We start from the raw sequence: 20,509 nt of genomic DNA, 5'->3' as shown, positions 1-20,509 counted from the left end.
GAAGCCATCCGGAAAACCGAGTCAGATTCCTTTCTGACCAAGCCCATTGGAATGGCTCGGTCGGAAAGGAATCCGTGGGCAGGTCCAAATCGGGCCCATAGTGTATCACTCATCCCTAACCAGTTAATCCAAGACTCCCTGTTTGCCTTCTGGCATCATATGATTGTTCTGTTTGTTGTGGAGTCTTGCAGTATGCCCTGCACAGCAGCTGCAGACCACAGACACACACAGCAGGCCTCCCGACCTTTGGTTTGTCTCTCCGCCACGCCCTACATGTGGTGAGGTCATATACGAGTTTCAGCCTTAGCTTTTCTGTGGAGCAGGTGGATGCCCTGCTTGGAAATCTAAGTTTACAACACCCAGATGAAGATAATACTTTCATTTGAAGCATTGGGAAGCATCAGTTCTTATCAGTTTTTAAACCCAATACTGTGGAAACCAACACTTGTTGCAAGGTCAGGCTTACCTTGGTACTGCAGCAGCTGCTAACGCCCAGCAGGAAAAACAAGAAATTCCCCTTCAATGTAACAGAGAAGACACTTTTGTACAAAACGTTCTGTCAGATTGCACAAAAGGAATCAAGAAAGCTCACATATATTTTGAAGCCTCAGCTTGAGGACTAGTACACTTATGTTAAGCGACCACACTTAATGCACAATGCAGTGCACAAATATCGGCCACGTGGCTTCTTACCCTTATTGTAACGGGGAAATGACAGATATCTGTAGAGTCTATAAAACAGTGAAGTCCCAAAATTGTTGTAGTGGGACAGTGCTGTGACATTTTTTAGGGGCTTTGAGAAAGCGGGTGCTTACGCCTTTTGTACTGAGATAGTTCTGTCAGATATCTGCAGGCACTTTAAGAGGGTGAGTACTCACACGTCTAGTAATGGGCAGCATTGTCGGGTATCTGAAAGATGGTATGAGACTGTGAGTACTCGTGCTTCTTGTAGCGTAGCACTGCTGTCAGAGATCTGCAGGCACTTTAAGAGGGTGAGTACTCACACGTCTAGTAATGGGCAGCATTGTCGGATATCTGAAAGATGTGAGACTGCAAATACTCATGCTTCTTGTAGAGTAGCAGTGCTGTCAGAGATCTGCAGACACTGTAAGAGGGCGAGCACTCACACGCCTTGTAATGGGCAGCATTGTCGGATATCCGAAAGATGTTGTGAGACTGTGAGTACTCGTGCTTCTTGTAGAGTAGCACTGCTGTCAGAGATCTGTAGGCACTTTGAGACAGTGAGTACTTGCACTTCCGGTAATGGGACAGTAATATCCCATTTCTGCAACCACTGTACGACTGTGAGCATGTGTGCTTCTAGTAATTGGATAATACTGTCACTTATATACAGGCACTTTGAGAAAGCTGGTTGTAATGTAACAGTACTGTCAGATATCTACAGGCGCTTTCGGTTTGTGAGTTTGTCAGCTTTTTAAAATGGTAGAGTGTTGTCTGGCATCTGTAGACATTGTTTGATAGTTCTGTCAGGTATTCGCAGGGGCTGTGAGACAGTGAGTACCCATGCTTCGTGTAGAGGGACAGTACTGCCAGATATCTACAAGTGGTGTGAGACCGCGAGTACATCCACTTCTTGTAATGGTACAGTACTTCCAGATATCTACGATGCTGTGAGACAGTGAGTACATACACTTCTGATAATGGGATAGTACTGTCAGATATCTGAAGATGTTGTGAGATGTTATGGAGCTCTTGTAATGGTACAGTACTTTCAGATATCTGATGGCGCTGGGAGTTAGTGAGTACCTGCTCTTGTTTTAATTGCACAGTATGTGACAATATTGGCAGATATCTTCAGTGACTGTGTGGGACAGGGAGTCTGGTGGTTCTTCCTTCTGACCTACAATACCTTACCCTTACCACCTCTACTGAGTGAGCTTCCATCCGGATCCATTACACACACGCACATTGACATGGCCATACTTTTAGTCTCTCTGCCTGCCAACACTATGCTAAGGGCATATTAAACTACTGGATGACAGGGCTGGAGTTGGGATAGTACATTATCCTGTGCTTGAATATTTGTGCATAACTCTCTTTAGTGGCATAACATAGAGGCAATGGTCCCTAATGGAAGCAAGGAAAATGCCTTCTCCCCCTGGTTGAGTTGTAAAAGAAAGCTTTAATAAGAGTGTAATGGGCTGCTTACCCAAGGTGGAACTGGAATCCAAAATCAGCCCTGGTAAATATGTTCATTCCAGCCTCACAGTGCTCGAGGCTGTGTCGTAATGGAGCCATGGGGGCATGGTTGGGTCATGGCAGCCCCTTCTGCTCAGAAAGGAGACCCCTACTTGTAACCTACCAGGGAAAAGGCAGGGTTGCACAATGGCCAGTCCGGCCCTGCCTGGAACTCATGATCCACTGCGCTTGCTGCACTAATGATAGCTAGTCCCAGTCTCCAGGCCTCTCCTTTGTTTTGCAGGGGAATCATCCAAACATAGCTGCTTCTCGTAAGCACAGAAATACAAAAAAAGACCAAATAGAACTCTTGGGGGCTCATCCACTCCCCTGACAACGGTCCCTGGCAGTTCAGCTGGCAGGAGGCCAGCTACCTATTTCCCTGTTGTAGCTGTTGCTAGCCTCGGTGGCAGTGTCATGGACTTAACACAACAAAGAGCTGATGCTATGTACACACCAGAGCGAGCATTGTCTTCTGGTTGACAGTCCTGTGCAGGTGGCGTGCATGCGCTTGGATCAAGGTGAAGTTGACGATAAACAAGTCCAGGCAGGTGACCCTGTTCTGAATCAACCCACTTTACCTTGTGAACACAAATCATTTGTCTTGCAATACAAACACATGTGAATGCTAAAGAAATGTCCACAATATCACAAGCAATCTAGTTAAAATAGTTGAAATATAACCATTTCCACTGGCTCGTTTACACAACACGCAGCTCATCAATACAACAAGTTTAAGAAAACCCTAGTCATATTATATAGACATAAACGTTATCATTTTAAGGCAAATCTTACACTGTTTGCCACTTTGTTGCCCATTCCCATGGTGCTGCGAAAGAACGAATGAATGAGGTATTTGTAGAGCACGACAGCTTCCCTAAAAACAGGGCTCCCTGGCACTAAAGGCCACAGAAGATGAAGTAATGCTAGTTGGATGCAAACCATGGGGCTCTAGACATAAGTTAAATCGCTGCATCTCAAAGGTCCAATGGGAAAACATTCTAGAGTTAGGCTACTAAGAAGTTGAAGGATCTGCCTCAACATCTGACTCAATTGATGTGTGGACCTCTCAGTAGGTGTTATTTTCCAGCCTAAAAGCCCTAGTAGATGTGTATCACTCTACCAGCTTCTGGAGACACATGGGACCGGTATTGGTTAGGGCCCGATAGGCGACCAGGAGCACTTTATATTTGATCCTACTGTGAACAGGGAGCCAATGGAGAAATTTAAGATGTGAAAAGATTGACAGATGTCTAGGAAGTTTAAGCACCAGTCTAGCGGCAGCATTTTGAACAATCGGCAACTGAGCTGTAGAGGGCGTTCCACATAGACCTATCGTGATGTGATATTGCATTTCTCTGAAAGACAATCCACTCTCTTCCTTGAAGGCAAATGAGGCCGTGTTACAGCACATGAGTTACACCCTTCTCCAAATTCATTCCAGAGCCACATGATCGCTTTACCTGAGAAATACCTTCACATCCACCCAATATGCCCTGTAACAAAAAACACAACCAAATTTGTAAAAATTCACAATGCACTACATGGTTGCGTAAAAGGACCGTCATTTTCCAAAACAGACGGCACTGGACAATGAGAATACTCTTAGCAGACACTAGATAATACCATAAAGGGAAAAACATTTCAGATACTATCCATTTCTTTTATGTCAGATGGGATTTGAGGGATATTTCAGAGGTGTGCACCCTGAAAATCAAATCCAGAATATCGAGGCTTGCAAATATCTAATAAAAAAATATCGTAAGGTAAGTAAGTATACATTTCTATAGCTAACTCCACATGTATATACGCAGGCTATGTAACTGTGGAGTTAGGAATAAGAAATCTATACTTCCCTATAGACACTCACCTTTCAATCTTTTGTCCCTCGATATTCTGACCACGATATTCTTGTATGTCGATATTCTTGGGCTCGATATTCAGTAGTACAACCATTTCGAAGGGCATAAAACAAGAATCTTGGCTCATTACATTGTAACAATAGCAAATTTTAACAGTACATTCTAAAAATAACACAAGCTTTGCTGGACATCCATAATTCTCTAACCTGTGGAAATATCCAACAATTTTGGTTCTGTGTCCCGTCCATGACCGGTGGCGGCAGTTACAAAATTTGTGACCGGATATGCTCATTGAGATATTCTGTTATTCACTGTATTAACGGATGAAAAAACTATTCCTGTCAACCATTAGCTGTGATCTTATTAGAAAAATGCCTTTAGTTTTGAAAAAGTTGCATTTAAACTATCAAATAGTTTTAGACTATATTTGCATCTTGAACTTGTATAATCTACACTTGGCCAGGGTATGTTTATCTAGATGAGAGGCAGTTCTGTCATTAATTGTTCTCTTTTTAACTTGTCATGTAATTGTACAGATACTGTATATCATTGATTTTAGAGATATTTTGATAGAATTAAAGAATATTTAAGGTTTGTTTCTATGTGTACTCCCAGCCTTCTTAAGAATGAATTAGCAATTATTCTACCTAATGCTAAATAAGTAAGTAGTTGCCTAGGGATTTGTTTGTACATCTGTATTTTTCCTGCCCTGGAAACTGATATCAGTAGAAAGGGGTCCTGATATTCACACTAACAAAAATCATGATCTACACACTTTATGGATCTTTATGAAGCCAACCCTCTCAATTCCTTAGCCACAATTCGAACATCACATACAAACATATACTTAAAACCAACAATAAATGTTGTAGAGTTCCCTTAGCAGAAGCCCCAGGTGGAGTTCCTATACTCGTTTTCCAAGCTTATCCCACATACTGAGCAAATATGTTATTCCTTGTTTTATAACTACAAAATAGAAAACCTATGGTCAAAGCTTAAGAAATCAGAAAGCAAGTGAGTACTTTTACTAGTGAAAATGAATCCCATCAGCCACCTGAGTAGCAACCCACATCATCTGGGATCCAATAGCCCTTACTGTGGCCTCCAGAAAGAATAAGGCAACAGCATGAACGTGCAACTAGAACCATACTCACGGTTTAAGATATAGTATCTACCGTAGTTCAAAAAAGATGTGATTTATTTGTTAGTGGTGGTGAGGAAAGCAGTGCAATGAAAAAGTGAATATTAAAATCATCTACTGAAACAGATATAATACTTTATTGGTTCTGTTCGAGTGACGAAATAAAACCAGTGCAAGAGCTGTTTTGAAAAAATAACTGCTCATGTCCAGTTGGAAAAGAAGGTCTACATGTTTCAGCCTCTGGATTATGTGGTAATCAGGCTTTCGTCAGGAACTAAGAACTTTTGCTACTGCTATGTGTTTATGTGTCATACCCAAAAGTGAAAAAACACAGTGAATGAAAATTATACAACCTACTTGGGTTGCAGATTATATCATTCAACACTCTTTTTGACTTTTTCAGGAGTGTTCGTCCATTTCCTAAAAGTAAAAAGACATTAAATGCCAGTTATAATACAACCACCTGCTTCATCATTTATAGCTAGGTTTAAAGGGTCCTTTAACAACTCTTAGTACAACTATGTGATTCACAGTGTACATTTAAAGCAACCCACAAAGAAACAAAACGCTTACCCGTCACTATACGGGGGCGCTCCTCTCCTCACCAGGCATCCGCTCTGGGAAATGAGGCCCCGCTCTAAATGAACATAAACGGGTGTATAGCTTGTTGAAAAAATCACACATGTGTATGGAACACAATCCAATAAAAATTCCTTGTTTATGCAAGTAGAGCTGTGTACCTGCTTCAGAAACTCATTCCAGCCAGGCTTGAATCCCCACTATCTTTTTCTCAATATCTGTTGTTAGAAGCTGCCCCCACCAGTTACTCACAATTAGTTCCCTTGGAGGAAACACTTTTCTATGCCATGTTTCCAGGTGGCCTTATTAACCTTTTATCCCAATCCGCAGTTGGACCATGACCACTCCCACAGCAGATAACACTTTTACTAACCACACTGCATCCCACTCTCACAGATGTTATCACTGCCTTTGTACCTGTGTTGCCTTTTTTTGTTGGTCACGAACCATAAGCAGCAGTATTAGGATTGCAAACAACAGTGATTGCAGCAGACTAGTTAAAATAACATGTCTTTGTAAAGGGCACGGAAACCCCAGGTCACCTTGGCACTGCACTGCAGAACAGATGCTTACTCCTAGCCATTTCAATGATACTCATTTTCTCCGCCTTGGAAGGATGAAAGGCCGGGTGGATGGGATAGGAATTTGAACCTGTGAGCATGAGGTCAATCACAGATTCTTGCAGTGAATGCATTAGTTTACTGAGCCACCAGCCTTGGCTTGTTGATTAAGATTCTGCTTTCTGTTTGTTTGCAGACCCTGAGCAGAGGTTTCCAGTGCCAATGTCTATCGGCATGGAAAACCAGGTAAGGTAAATTCATGTTTAACAAGCATTGGCAAAGAAAAATGTTTGTCTTTTTTTAATGAAAGCTGATGGCCGATCTTGAATGTGTGGTTGTGCAGATGTGTCAATAAATGTGAGAAAAAGTTAAATGGTGGATAAATGACCATCACTCTCAGGCGGGAAACAGCCTTTACAACGAAGTCCTTACCACGCAACCCTTTTACCACACAGCCTTTACCTTGCGGGCAAGTTCCACTCAGGTAGGTATTTGTGCTTTTACCTCATCAGTAAGTATTTGTGTCTTTACCACGCCAGTAAGTGTTCGTGCCTTTACCATGGCACTAAGTATTTGTGCCTTTTCCACGCCAGTAAGTATTTGTGCCTTTACCACGTCAGTAAGTATTCGTGCCTTTACCACGCCAGTAAGTATTTGTGCCTTTACCACGCCAGTAAGTATTTATACCTTTACCACGTCAGTAAGTATTTGTGCATTTACCACGACATTAATTATTTGTGCCTTTACCACACCAGTAAGTATTTGTGCCTTTTCCACGTCAGTAAGTATTTGTGCCTTTACCACGCCATTAAGTATTTGTGCCTTTACCACGCCATTAAGTATTCGTGCCTTTACCACACCATTAAGTATTCGTGCCTTTACCATGCCAGTAAGTATTTGTGCGTTTACCACGCCAGTAAGTGTTCGTGCCTTTACCATGCCAGTAAGTATTAGTGCCGTTACCCAGCCAGTAAGTATTTGTGCCTTTAGCACGCCATTAAGTATTCGTGCCTTTACCACGCCAGTAAGTATTTGTGCCTTTACCACACCAGTAAGTATTTGTGCCTTTACCACGCCAGTAAGTATTTGTGCCTTTACCACTCCAGGAAGTATTCGTGCCTTTACCATACCAGTAAGTGTTCGTGCCTTTACCACGCCAGTAAGTATTTGTGCCTTTACCACTCCAGTAAGTATTTGTGCCTTTACCACGCCATTAAGTATTTGTTTGACAAATAACATATGGTAAAGTGAGATGGGGTAGTTTTAGGGTTTAGTTGTGGGTAGAGGCACAGGGAGGTAGGGGTGGTTTTAAAGTTTAGGGGCAGGCAATGGTAAAGGAAGGTAAGTGCAATTTTAGGGTTTTGGGGTGGACAGTGGTACAGGGAGATAGGGTAGTTTTGGGGTTTAGTGGTGGGTAGAGGCAAAGGGAGGTAGGGGTTGTTTTAGGGTTTAGGGATGGGCAGTGGTAAAGGGAGGTAGGGGTAGCTTTAGGTGTAATTGGTGAGTAGCGGCAAGGGGGTCAGGGTCATTTTAGGGTGGGTAGGGGTAAAGGGAGGTTGGGGTGATTTTAGGATTATGGGGTGGGTACAGTTAATGGGGGTATAGTTAATTAAGGTTTAGGAGTAGGTAGTGGTAGTGGTAAAGGGAGGTATGGGAAATCTTAGGGTTTAGGGGTGGTGAGTGGTAAAGGGAAGTTAGGAGTAAATTAAAAACATGGTTGGTTTGGGAGTTTCCCTAAAGACATTGCATGATAAAGGAAACTGTGTGGCAAAGACTGTGTGGAAAAGCGTGTGTTGTAATTGCATGCATTGTGAAGTCATACATTCCTCACAGGTACACGCTTAAAACTCCACAGTTGATCAAAGACATATACAAAACACATACACAATCACCATCAGACACCAGTATATACAATCAGACACTCATACATCCCTTCACTACACACACCAACTAACATCAACACAACATCAGACAAACCTACACACTCCATCAAACAAGCCAATCCACATCAGACATCTTGCCCATACATAACATCTGCTACCCACTCACATGATAAGACGTCCACACACATGAACTGATGCCCATGCACACCATCAGTTGCCCTTCTTCAGATATCCATGCATGTCACTAGGCACTGACACAGTCAAACACATACACTCATGCCTTGGTCAATGCCCAAGCACACAACTAGACACCGAAGCACATGGTCAGCCACCCAATCCTAAAGCAGACATCTGTGTACACAATCAGATACCTTTGCATATCAGTTCACTCTGACCCACCCGGAGACACCTACAAACATGAGCAAACACCTAAGCACACAATCAGAAACTCATGTACACAATTAGATTCTCATACATGCCAACAGACACCACTGCATGCCAGCACTCACCAACACACATGATTAAGCATCCAATCATACATTGTGCAACCAGCCCATCCGACTCTCACACACAACTTCACACACAAATTCAAGCCATCCAGTACTTCTGTGCACCACCAGATACTGATATATATATATACTCTGCACCTATGCACATGATCAGAAACCAATGAAATAGATCAGACTCCCAAGTATGCAGTGAGACACCCACATATTACAAAAGACCCTCCTATACCCAAACTCAACATGTACACTCCCTCAGACAATTAGGTACACTTTCATATTCTCATGAACAAGATCATACATCCAGATACTTACTCAGAGAGACTGTTACACACTGAAAACACCCAGACATTAACAAACTGACTCCCAAAGCAACACACACAAAACTTCGATCTCAATATTGTCAAGAGGTGGGAAAGCGGAAAATGTTGCAGGTCATCGATGGTGTCCCAGTCGGTGTGCCCATGTGTTGGAGACCACTATCAGTCTGTGATGAGCTCCTGATCTTGGTGATCTACTGCTGATCACAGACTGAGAAACACAACTGACGGATGGGCAAACTGAATGGGACCTCATTTATTCTGACAGCCTCTGCTTTCATAGATCACTCTCTATGCCAGCATGCACCAATCCATGTCTTGCTTCAGACCTTCCTGTTGTGGTGCTAGCTCTGCCCCCCACTGTCGCACCGCATTGAGTTTACCCACCATCAACCCCAGTGTCATCCAGATCTGGGCCATACGGGTAAGGTCAGTTGCGTCCCTGACATTTAGAAGGGGACACTTCATGGAGGACTCTGTGCTGCTCTCATAATATTGTTTGGACAGGCAACCACTGACTACCAATAGTGCAGAATTAACAGGCAGTTCCATATCATGTCATGTGGAAGAAAGTCCCTATTTCCCTATTTGGCCACATTTCCTAAGACGCAGTGCGGTCCGTGCCTTGCACATCTTTACCATAGTAGTGCATGCATAGTAGCATCTGTGTAGAATTAATGTTTAGCTGCACTAGGCAGAACCTAGACCTCATGGCCACCTGGAGGAATGTTAAGGCATCAGGCCATTCATCATCCTCCAAGCGCTCAAGATCTCGCTCCCAATGCTCTCATAGATGAGCCAGGGAATCAGGTGAGTTATTAATCAGGTTTACTATAAGTGAGGGAGATTGTCTTTTTGGGCATGTGTTGATCTAGTAATCTATCCTCGAGCGGTGATGATTTGGGGGGCTCCTCACACTTTGGCAGCGCCTTCTGCAAGGTGTGACGTATTTGCAGTTATCAGTAGGTTTCTGTGGGTGCTAGTTTGTACTTGCTTTCCAGGTCTGCGAACAAGACCACCCCTCCTCGTACCCAAAGGTCTCCCACCCTGGATAGGCCAATAAGGTCCCACTTGTCAAACCCTTCTGTGTAACTAGGGTGCCCAAAAGAAATGCTTTTGAGAATATTAATTAAATGCCTTAATAAAAATAACTTGACAAGACTAAATCAAATACAACTGATCTGATTCAGGCTACGTTCCCACTTTTCAATCCTATAATAGCCCAAGCAGGACATAGGGTTAAAACTTATAAGGTGTAGGAATCATATATCATCCATACTTGTAGACATTATATGTTAAGAGTGAACGGTCGGGAGAAACACAAAGTCAGGATATAAAACATAATGCCGTGATTGTGGTCATTTGTACTAATAAGGCTTTATTTTTTCTTTAAGGAACCCTTTTATGCAATCTTAGCATAACACCCTGAACGATTGCCAGTGGTTAGACTCCTCGAAAGCATTCCCCCCATCACATTTTGTGTGTTGTGTTATATTATACCACTAAGTGCAAACTAAAGCGGCTTGGAGGTTGATGTTGTGAGGCGGGGAACTGAGAAGTTTGTTACTGTTGGTGGCATGAACGTTCCCTACTTGATCCCCATACATCCCCAAACAGACTGGGTACCTGTTGTAGCAGCAGTGGGCCTTGGTGTTGCCAGCTATCCAAGCCTCTGGAGTAGCCTCAACAGGGGCGAAATTGTTGAAGGTACTGTCTCTCAGAGGTAGAAAGGCCTAAGGAAAGCACCATCGCCCAGATGTCCTTGAAGCATTCCAACGCCGAGATCTGTTGAATGGCCTATCCATCAAAGAGGCGTGAACGTCACTAGAGAAGCCCATGAATCTCATCCAGCCAAGGCGTAGAAGCACCACACTAGTGCTGACTTCTCTGGCCAGCTGTCTGTAGTGTATGATGTATTTGGCAACATCCTGAACATCCTGGACGAACCAGATTGGCCCGAAATTCCTTTGGGACTGCAAGCAAGATCTAGCCAATCATGTCCCATAAGGCATAGGTATATCTGCACAAGAAACTGCTGCCATTGACTGACCAGAGGGCTAGACTGGCTTAAGAAACATCTATTTCCGAAATGATTCCATTTATTTTGACTCTTGGTCTGGGGGAGTCGTAGTGAATGAATTAGGGTTCACCCTCCTTGTGGAAGCCTGGAACAACAGACTTTCTAGTGTAGAGGGCTAAGTCAAGAAGCCAAGGTCACCTGGCACCGGCCTGTCGCACCTGTCAACCTGTGTGTTCACCGATTAGACTAGATGCCTTTTTTGGTGCCAGTCAGGGCTTCATTGAATGGAAGCAAAGGCTCAAAAAGTCTGGTAATACATTATGTTTCACTTCCACAGTTATCAGCTGTAAATCTAATACCTCTGTTGCCCATCTATCTCATCACCACAACAAAGGAGGCACTCTGTTCTGTTGAAGGCATGGGGGAGAACCCACTGTCAGGGTACCCATAACCCAAAAGCCTTCTGCAAGTCCATGTAGAAACTGTCATTGTCATAGTGTGGGGGAAAATAATCCCCATCATCTCTATTGTTTTCTCAAAAGACTGGTTATCTCTGACCAACGTAGCAACCGAAACGTTGCTGGAGAGCTTGGGTGCGTTTCAGAGATAGAGACATGGCTCTGTCTAAGACAGACAGGGTGCGTTGATACAACTTCCTGATGTCACTGGGTCAAATATGGCTCGGAATTGCATAGAAATATGCCGGACAAGGACTTCCTCTGGCACCGGAGGCATTGGGCCGATGTTGACATCAAAGGGACCGGTGCAGATTTTGATGCCAGACTGGATATCGGCTTTGGTGTCAGAGCAGAACTCGCAACAGCTTCCAGAGGCAGGGATGGCACCAAGAGCTGACCCATCAGCGGTAACCAGAGTGGAGGTCTTTGCAGATCTTGGGGCCCAAAGGCTCACTAGAAGGCACAGGAAGAGTGCCAAAGATTTGCAACATGGTCTCTTTAAAGGCCTTGATCTGTTGCAATGTTGTCAATGGCTCCGCAAACTTGGAGTGCATTGGGATCAGTGGCGGAATGGCTCCTCGGTGGGGGACCTGGAGTGAGACACAGGCGCACTTACATCCTTGCGACTTCTCAGGCTAAGAGTGGCAGGACTGGGACAAATCTTGCTTTGCCTTTTGTGCTTCTGCTTAAACTTACTGGAAAACTTGGGCCACAAAGATGACCTGTTGCAAGAACGGCCCAAGAGCGGAACAAGTCAGCACCCTCAACTGTAAGCAGGAGTGGGATTTTCGTTACTTCTTTGACTGTTCGGTGATGTACTGTTTCATTTTTCATTCCAAGATCACCTTCAGATTCATAAGGGCACACTCCTCCCAGGACTGGGAGTCGTGCCCCAAACCTAAACACCAAAGGCGCACTTTGTAGGGATTTATCACAGACATTTGTTTGTAACAGTCCCTGGAGTTTTAGGAGGAGGTATAGTTCCCTTGCACATGCGAAAAAAGTAGAATTTTCAGAAAAAAATCATAAACTGATAAGGAAAGAGTTGTGAGAGAGCCATGTATCTGCAAAGGCGCGTAAAGAAAGGAAATGACTATGAAGCACAGGGGTGATGCTTATATGCAGCTCCATCATCACTTCTGGGGCTCAGCAAAGTTAATCAGAGCTGCATAGCGCCACCTACCGGCACGTGGGACCAAAGCTCTTTAAATCTTCTGAATCCAGTCTGGCACCTGAGGATATTCTAAAAGTGAGGAATCTGCAGTTAGAAGTATCAATCAGAAGCTCCTGCTCAGCAATGCTTACCAGGTTGCACACCAGACCATTCCATCTGTTCCATTCTCTGCTAATTAATTTCTGAAGCCTCTCCTATATTACTTCTGAGTACAGGGTCACATGAAGCCACCAGGTTCATCTTCAATTTTCTTGGTGATTGTTGGGAATTCACTTACCTGATCGCAGCGTCTCTTCACCGTCTCTCCACGTCGTGTCTCCTCCGTTCATCTTCCAGAAAGCACCTAAGCTCCCCTGAGCCAATCACAATGCTGCAACGCAGTGTTGTGATTGGTCTGAGTGCCGTGGTTCGGCGCTCAGATGGGAATGGGAGCCTGGGCATGTTCCCCACCCAGGCTGTAAGGCAACCTGGGTGGAGAACATGCAAAGTGTGCATGACCTTTTGTGTTGACAGTGGGTTCTCCCCCATGCCTTCAACAGAACAGAGTGCCTCCTTTGTTGTGGTGATGAGATAGATGGGCAACAGAGGTATTAGATTTACAGCTGATAACTGTGGAAGTGAAACATAATGTATTACCAGACTTTTTGAGCCTTTGCTTCCATTCAATGAAACCCTGACTGGCACCATAAAAGGCATCTAGTCTATTCGGTGAACACACAGGTTGACAGGTGCGACAGGCCGGTGCCAGGTGACCTTGGCTTCTCGACTTAGCCCCCTACACTAGAAAGTCTGTTGTTCCAGGCTTCCACCAGGAGGGTGAACCCCAATTCATTCACTACGACTCCCCCAGACCAAGGGTCAAAATAAATGGAATCATTTCGGAAATAGATGTTTCTTAAGCCAGTCTAGCCCTCTGGTCAGTCAATGGCAGCAGTTTCTTGTGTGTTATCCAAGATTACTCACAAGATCTGGTTCTGCTTTGAGAGCCAAAGATGCATTTTCAGGACTTTCCTCCAGAACATGGCCTAATAGAGGGTTCTCTAAGTCCTTTGAAACTAAAGATTTGGTCAATGTATGAACACGAGACAGAGAACCCGAAGGACTGTAATCTCGCTAGATACCCATTGAGAATTACATGAGTAAGGTGCATATTAAGCAACCATTGGTCCTGTGCGACAGAACTAGTTAGTGGAACCCAAACCATCTTTGATCATGAATACATTTCAAGAACAACGGGATGCTAGGAATATATATCAAGATTTATTAAAATTAAAATACCATCTTAGATCACACAATGTGAATTGTAACTATTATAAAAATATAACAGTGGCAATTATATTTGTCAGAAGGAGGGACAATAGAAAATATTGTAATATTCTGAATTTAGCGCTTATTTAAATCAATACCCCCAACCCCTCCTTTCCTTAAGCTAAACTTAGAACCAACTGTAGTTTCATAGGTGATCTGCACCCTTTTGATCTCTGAAAAATAGAAGCAATGCTCATTTAAGAAATAGAAAACAGTTTCTGCTGTTCTTGTCTCCACATTTCGGCTGCTAAAATGTCCTTGAACCAGCAGATAAGCGGGCAGGAGGACTGATGTCTGTTTTCTGTATCTTTCAGCAAGGAAATGTGTTTACAACTGCTGAATGACTCTCAGTGTCAGCTCCATGGATCGAAGTTCCTGCCTATCCAATAATGCTTTGTTCCAGTTTATGTACTCTGGCTGAACATTACTGAAAATCTTTAGAATAAACAATTAATATTGGAGCCCCTCTAACCTTTCACCTACTTATATTCTGTGAAATATGGCTTCTTGTTTAAAAACTGGGAAATCAAGATATTGATTTATATGAGGCCTCATTCATTATTTATTACCAATAGCTAGAAATGAAGTTCAAGCCAGACAAAAATAAAATATGAATATATTCGAGCAAGCGGAGTTATCACGTTGCTATGAAACAAATGCTTAACGACATTGGAATTTGTCCATTTGCATTTAAAACATATACAAAAATAAATGAACATGCATAATTCAAAAGGAGATACCTAAAATAGAAAATATATGAAAAATCATATCAAAAGGCAACTGACGAACGGCAGTCTGCCCTCAATGTGAAACTCTGTGCAAAAATAAGATGAACTGCTGCACTCTGTCGCTGTTGAAGCCGTCTCAGGCTTGTCTGATATAACATCGCACAAAACTGCATGTAACTCAAACCAACATACATCACAAAACACAGCATATAACATGTGCAATGTTTGCCATATACAAGGTAGTGCTATCGCATGTGTGTTTGGATTAGGTTACCTGTTTGTTGGCATGTTAGGCAGAGGAAGCCAGTGGTGGTCCATTATTTGTCGGATAGAGATCAGTTTCGCAATGAGTACTGTACACAGATAGGTCTACCATGTGTTGGCTGACTCAGTGCACATAGGGCCTATATGCCTGTGACAGTTGCATTTACGCGAGAGAGTAGTAGAGCACACTGGAGGGCATCCTCTTGACTGAGTGTTCCAGGACTGAACTGGTTGATCATTGTTCGACTTATCTGCTGCTCTTTTCTGCTGATCGCTTCTCTTCTTTCTCTGTGGCTGAAGGGCTCTCTTATCTTTTTGTGTCTGCTGCTTTCTTTTCTTTTCACCACTACAGTTCTCCTCTTAAGATATATTTTTGTTTATGCCATCCTTTGTGTTTTCAGTTCTCTTCTTGTTGTTCACTAAATCAAATCTCTCACTGGTCTGCTTTGTGCCTTCAGTTCTTGTTTTGCCTCTTTTTTTCTCTCCAGTTTGTTCTTGTCTCTTTTTTATAAGATCTGCATTGCTCTTATGGACCCGTTTCTATTTATCAATTCTTGCAGTTATCTTGTTTCTTTTGGGATCTGCAATCCCTTCTTTTCGCTAATTGTTCAGCTTTTCAGGTCTTCTGGGTTTTTTAGTCACTTCTTGTCTTTCTGTGCATTTACATTTTTCTTCTCGTCTCCCGTTTTGTTTCTGCAGATAGATTTGGGGGTTTTCATGTCTTGGGCCCTCTTTTCTTGTGTCTTTAGGTCTCCAACATTCTTCTTCAAGTCTCGTAACTATCATTTTATTTTTATTGTTATCTTATTGCCAGTTCATTTGCCTCTTCTTGTATTGTTGCTTGCGTTCCGTACTAATCTCTAACAGAACCCTAGTGTATGTCATTTTTTCCATTTGTTGCCATATTAATGTTTCTCTTTCTGGTTTCTTTTTGTTCTGTAGATGGTGCAGTCCCTAGGATTCGCAATCTATCGAGCCTTGGACTGGGGTCTGGAAGACAATGAGGAGCGCGAGCTGAGTCCCCAACTGGAGCAGCTCATTGACCTCATGGCCAACAGTGACACTGAAAGCACTAGCTCCGGCACCATGGACGAAGGCTATGGGGGACAGGAAGATGAGGAGGAGGCTTATGGAACAGCTAAAGTCCTCCGTCCCTTTCAGCAAGTGATGATGGTGTGTGCATCCCATCTAACAGACCCAAAGGAGGCGCAGTGTCACTACCAGGCTGTGTGCCGGGCCCTCTTCATGGAGACGGTGGAGCTGCAGGCATTTTTGTCCAAGATTCGGGAATCCAAAGAGGTAGGTGTGCAACCTCGCTTTGGATGTCTGGCGGTGCACGCGATTCTTAAGCGCGTCACCCCATTGCAGCACTCACATAGCTAGCACTCAAACAAATGGTGCTCATGTCAAATTCAAAATCATCTTTTCTAGGTGAACCTCAGCACCCTTAATCAATGGTCAAAACATGATGAATAGTCTAACAGGTCCAATAGAGGCACAAGGTAGACGGGCAAGAAGATAGACCATGCACCACTATCTACGCTCCATCCAGCCCGCCATCTTCTGTATGTTCCCTTCACTTTCGACTGACCTGCCCTATTCCCTTCAAGTCACCTTCCCCATCCTTCTGTACTAGCCATACCTGATCGCCCTTCTATTCCTGTCACACATCCCTGTAATGTAACCGCTGTACAGCCCCCTTACCAACCACCTTACTAAGTCCCTTTCCCAGCCTCAGCTCCTTTAACACGCCACACTCCTGAACTTCTTACTCCCACTGTGTGCACATTTAGTGACCCACGACTCTGTAGTCTTCTACCCTTCTCTTCTTTAGGATCCTGCCTAACCACTCAATACTGTCCTGCGCGGCTGCCCTCGGTGTACCATCTCACCCATCTGTACTGTGTCTGTCCCAATCAACTCTATCTCCCCTTTAAATCACTGCAACTCTGAACCAAAAGCGCCCCGTAGTTGTTCAACAAACTCTACCATTTCGGTGACACAAAAACCTGGAAATATGTTAATAAAGGACAGGATTTAAACAGTGCCCTAATCGTGTGTGACGGAGGGGTGTAACCTCGGCGCAGATGGAGTAGCCTCCGCCATTGTTTCAGCAAAGTCCGCCTACATATAAATCAGGCCACCGGACCATTATTTTGCCAAAAAAGGATACTTCATCGCTGTTGCAACGGAGTACTCTTTCCACCAACATATAAATTGGGCCCTCAATCAAGTTAACCTTTCTGGTGAAGGTTCCCTGTTGAAGCTCACTGGTTTGCATCTAAAAATATTTGGGGAGGAATGTAGTGTCACGTGACACACGCAGACACGCACGCAAGGACCCTAATGCTGGGTGTAGTGACACAGGGTTCATAAGAGAAGGAAGAAGCTGTGCACGGACGGGCTTGGGTTTTGCTCCTGTCAATCATAATGTCAGCTTTATTATGATCCTGCCATCAGGCCACATGAGGGTCGCTACACTGGCTAATGTCTTTGACATACAGGGCCCCATTCTCAAAGGCATTTTGGAGGACGTAAAGTAGAACTCCTGTACTACTATTTTAGATACTCTTCCATGCCTTTGTGAATATCTAAAATGGTAGTCAAATAAGAATACTCTGTGACTATCCTCTCCACTTAGTACAAACTGAAAGGATTCCACCCTCTTTGAGCTTTTTTACTGATTGGTGTAGGAAGTTTAAAAGTTTCCAGGCCAGTTTACAGAGGCATGGAAGAGATTGTAAAAGAGTACTCTTAACTACATTTGTGGGTCAGCCCACTGTGTGTCCAAGTTGTGTGTGTACATTTTTAGGTCTCTCTTGCGATGGGTATTGTTTAGAATAAAGTGTTTTGAGCCCACCTATTGTTTACCATTTGTTGGCTTCATTGTCAATCTTTTTTGCTGCCTCCTAATTGGCCGCGCATGCTGGACATCACTTCATTTTCTTTCTGTGGAGCATGGACCAAGCACAGATTGATTTAACTTAATTAGTATCTGTCCACTGATCACGCTGTGGTTGAAGTACGTGTTTCAGGACACATCCTCTACTTACATTTCTCATGCAGGTTTCTCCATTTGTTCTGTTTTCAAACGCATTTTTTGGACAATGTTTATCTGTGCCTGCATCTTCTGGGTTACTCGTACCTGTACTACTCTATTCTACGCTACTCCACTCTACTCTATGCCACTCCATTCAATCAATTAATCAATCAATCAGGTGTTTGATTAGAGCAGCTCCCCACCTGTGAGTGTCTGAAGGTGCTGACCCCCTCTGCCCCGAAGGAGGGATGGCTGCTGATCTGTCTGGGAGCTGGTGTTCAGTCGAAGAGCCAGGTATTGATATCCTTCCTGAATTGGGTCAGCACTGGGGATTGCCTGAGGTGGAGAGGCAGGGTGTTCCAGGTCTTGGCAGCGAGGTAGGAGAAGGCTCTTCCTCCAGTTCAAGTCTTGTGAATTCGTGGGGCTGTGGCCAGGGTCGGTTGGGCAGAGCAGATGTGTCTGGTGGGTTTTGTAGGTGTGTGTGAGGAGCTTGAAAGCGATTCTTTTGTTGGCTGGGAGCCAGTGGAGTTCTCGAAGGTGTTGAGTGATGTGGCTGTGGCAGGGGATGTTGAGGACGAGTCTGGCTGCGGCATTTTGAACGTTCTGTAGTTTCCTGAGGAGTTTCTGGGTGACGCCGGCATAGAGTGGTTTGCCGTAGTCGAGTCTGCTGCTGATGAGTGCATGGGTCAGCATGTTTCTGGATTTGGTGGGGATCAATCTGAATGTCTTTCGACGCAAGTGAAGCATGTGGAAGCATGATGAGGATACGGCATTGATCTGGCGGTTCATTGGGAGCGAGGATTGCAGTATGATGCTGAGGTTTTATGTGTGGTTGTGGGGATATGGGGTTCCCAATGCAGTGGGCCACCAGAAGTCGTCCCAAGCTGAGGGGCTGGGTCCCAGGATGAGTTGAGTTTGAGGCCACTGTCTTTCATCTAGGTGGAAACGGCCTTCATCCTGCTGTGGAAGTTGTTTCTGGCTGCTGTGGGTTCATAAGTAAGGGAGAGGATCAGCTGGGTGATGTCGGCATAGGAGACAATGTGGAGTCCGTGGTTCCTGACGATGGCTGCGAGTGGAGTCATGTAGACGTTGAAGGGGGTCAGGGTCAGGGAGGAGCCCTGGGGCACTCCGCAGCTGATCTCTGTGGGTTCTGAGAGGAACGGAGGTAGTCTCACTAGCTGTGTTCGGCCGGTGAGGAAGGAATGGATCCAGTCCAGGGACTTGTCGCAGATGCCGACATCGTGGAGTCTCATGATTAGGGTGCAATGGGAAACCGTGTCGAAGGCAACTGTGAGATCCAGAAGGATGAGGGCTGTGGTTTCTACCTGGTCGAGGAGGGAGCGGATGCAGTTGGTGGTGCCAGTAGTGCATTCTCGGTTCTGTGATCGCTTCAGAAGCTGGATTAGGAGATGTCCAGGACGTGGTTCGCTTCGATGAACTCAGAGAACTGGGTGTTGATGGCCTTCTCTATGACCTTGGCTAGGAAGGGGAGCAGGGAGATGGGTCTGAAGTTCTTGAGGTCTGTCGAGTTGATGGATGGCTTCTTCAGCAGCGGGTTGATCTTGGCATGTTTCCAGTCGTCTGGGAAGGTGGCGGTCTCGATGGAGCAATTGATGGTGCGGCAAAGAACGGGGCGATGGAGTTGGCTACTCTATGGAAGATGTGGTGCTGGCATGGGTCCATGGGTGCTCTAGAGTGGATGCTCTTCATGGTCTTGAGTGTGTGGTCTGGGTGAGCAGTGTCCAGTTGAATGGGCTCTGGTGGGTGCAGCATGGTTGGGCTCGGTTCTCGAGCGGTCTACAGGTGCATCTGAACTCATGGAGGGTGTGAGTGAACCAGCTGGCTTTCCTGGAGTGTTGCTTGCCGGATGCTTTCTTGAGGGGTGCCAGAGTGTCGGAGCAGTTGGAGATCCATCCATGGATGTTGCGTTCTGAGGTATTAGCGTCGGCAGATGTCAGCGGTGTGGTAGTGCTGGGAGAGGCAGTAAGATGTTCTTTGTCGACCTTGTTCCAGCTACGGCGGGGCGGTGGTGTACAGTGGGTTTGGTGAAGTGCAGTGGTGGTCAGGCCAGAGGAGTTTGGTGGTGTGGCTGTAGGGAATGTTTTCGCTGACGGAGAAGATGGGGTCGAGCGTGTGTCCTGCTGTGTGGGCTGGAGAGGTGACTAGCTGATTGAGTCCTATGTTCGCAAGTTTCTCCATAGAGCCCAGACACCCCAGGATGTCCCCTGCCCCAACCTCATGCAATCCCACAATCAAAACTTGCCAGTCTAAGAGTGTGGGTAAAACGGCCATGTTTAATAACCATCAAACATTCATAAACATGACAAAATGCATTTATAAAAATCACATTTATAAATTCAGTATTTTCACTTTTAATATTTACGAGTATTATCACTGATCATAACCACCGGTTATGCAATATCTACTTACTCCAGCACCAAGGGGCCCTCTGGCTCGCATCTCCTATCTG

At 44.6% G+C, this 20,509-nt stretch overlaps 1 protein-coding gene across 2 annotated transcripts in view; it reads left to right on the top strand.

The window, feature by feature from the left end:
• SPIRE2 (spire type actin nucleation factor 2) overlaps positions 1-20,509 on the top strand; it is a 256,806-nt gene that overhangs the window by 106,426 nt on the left and 129,871 nt on the right. For both annotated transcript variants that reach the window (XM_085638754.1, XM_085638755.1), the window contains exons 2-3: positions 6,538-6,587; positions 15,942-16,298. In XM_085638754.1, coding sequence (XP_085494880.1) covers positions 6,538-6,587; positions 15,942-16,298 — 407 coding nt within the window. The remainder of the gene's footprint in view (positions 1-6,537; positions 6,588-15,941; positions 16,299-20,509) is intronic.

The sequence above is a fragment of the Triturus cristatus genome, chromosome 12 (genome assembly GCF_964204655.1).
Source record: "Triturus cristatus chromosome 12, aTriCri1.1, whole genome shotgun sequence".
NCBI lineage: Eukaryota > Metazoa > Chordata > Amphibia > Caudata > Salamandridae > Triturus > Triturus cristatus.
This window is presented reverse-complemented; position numbering and strand designations above follow the sequence as displayed.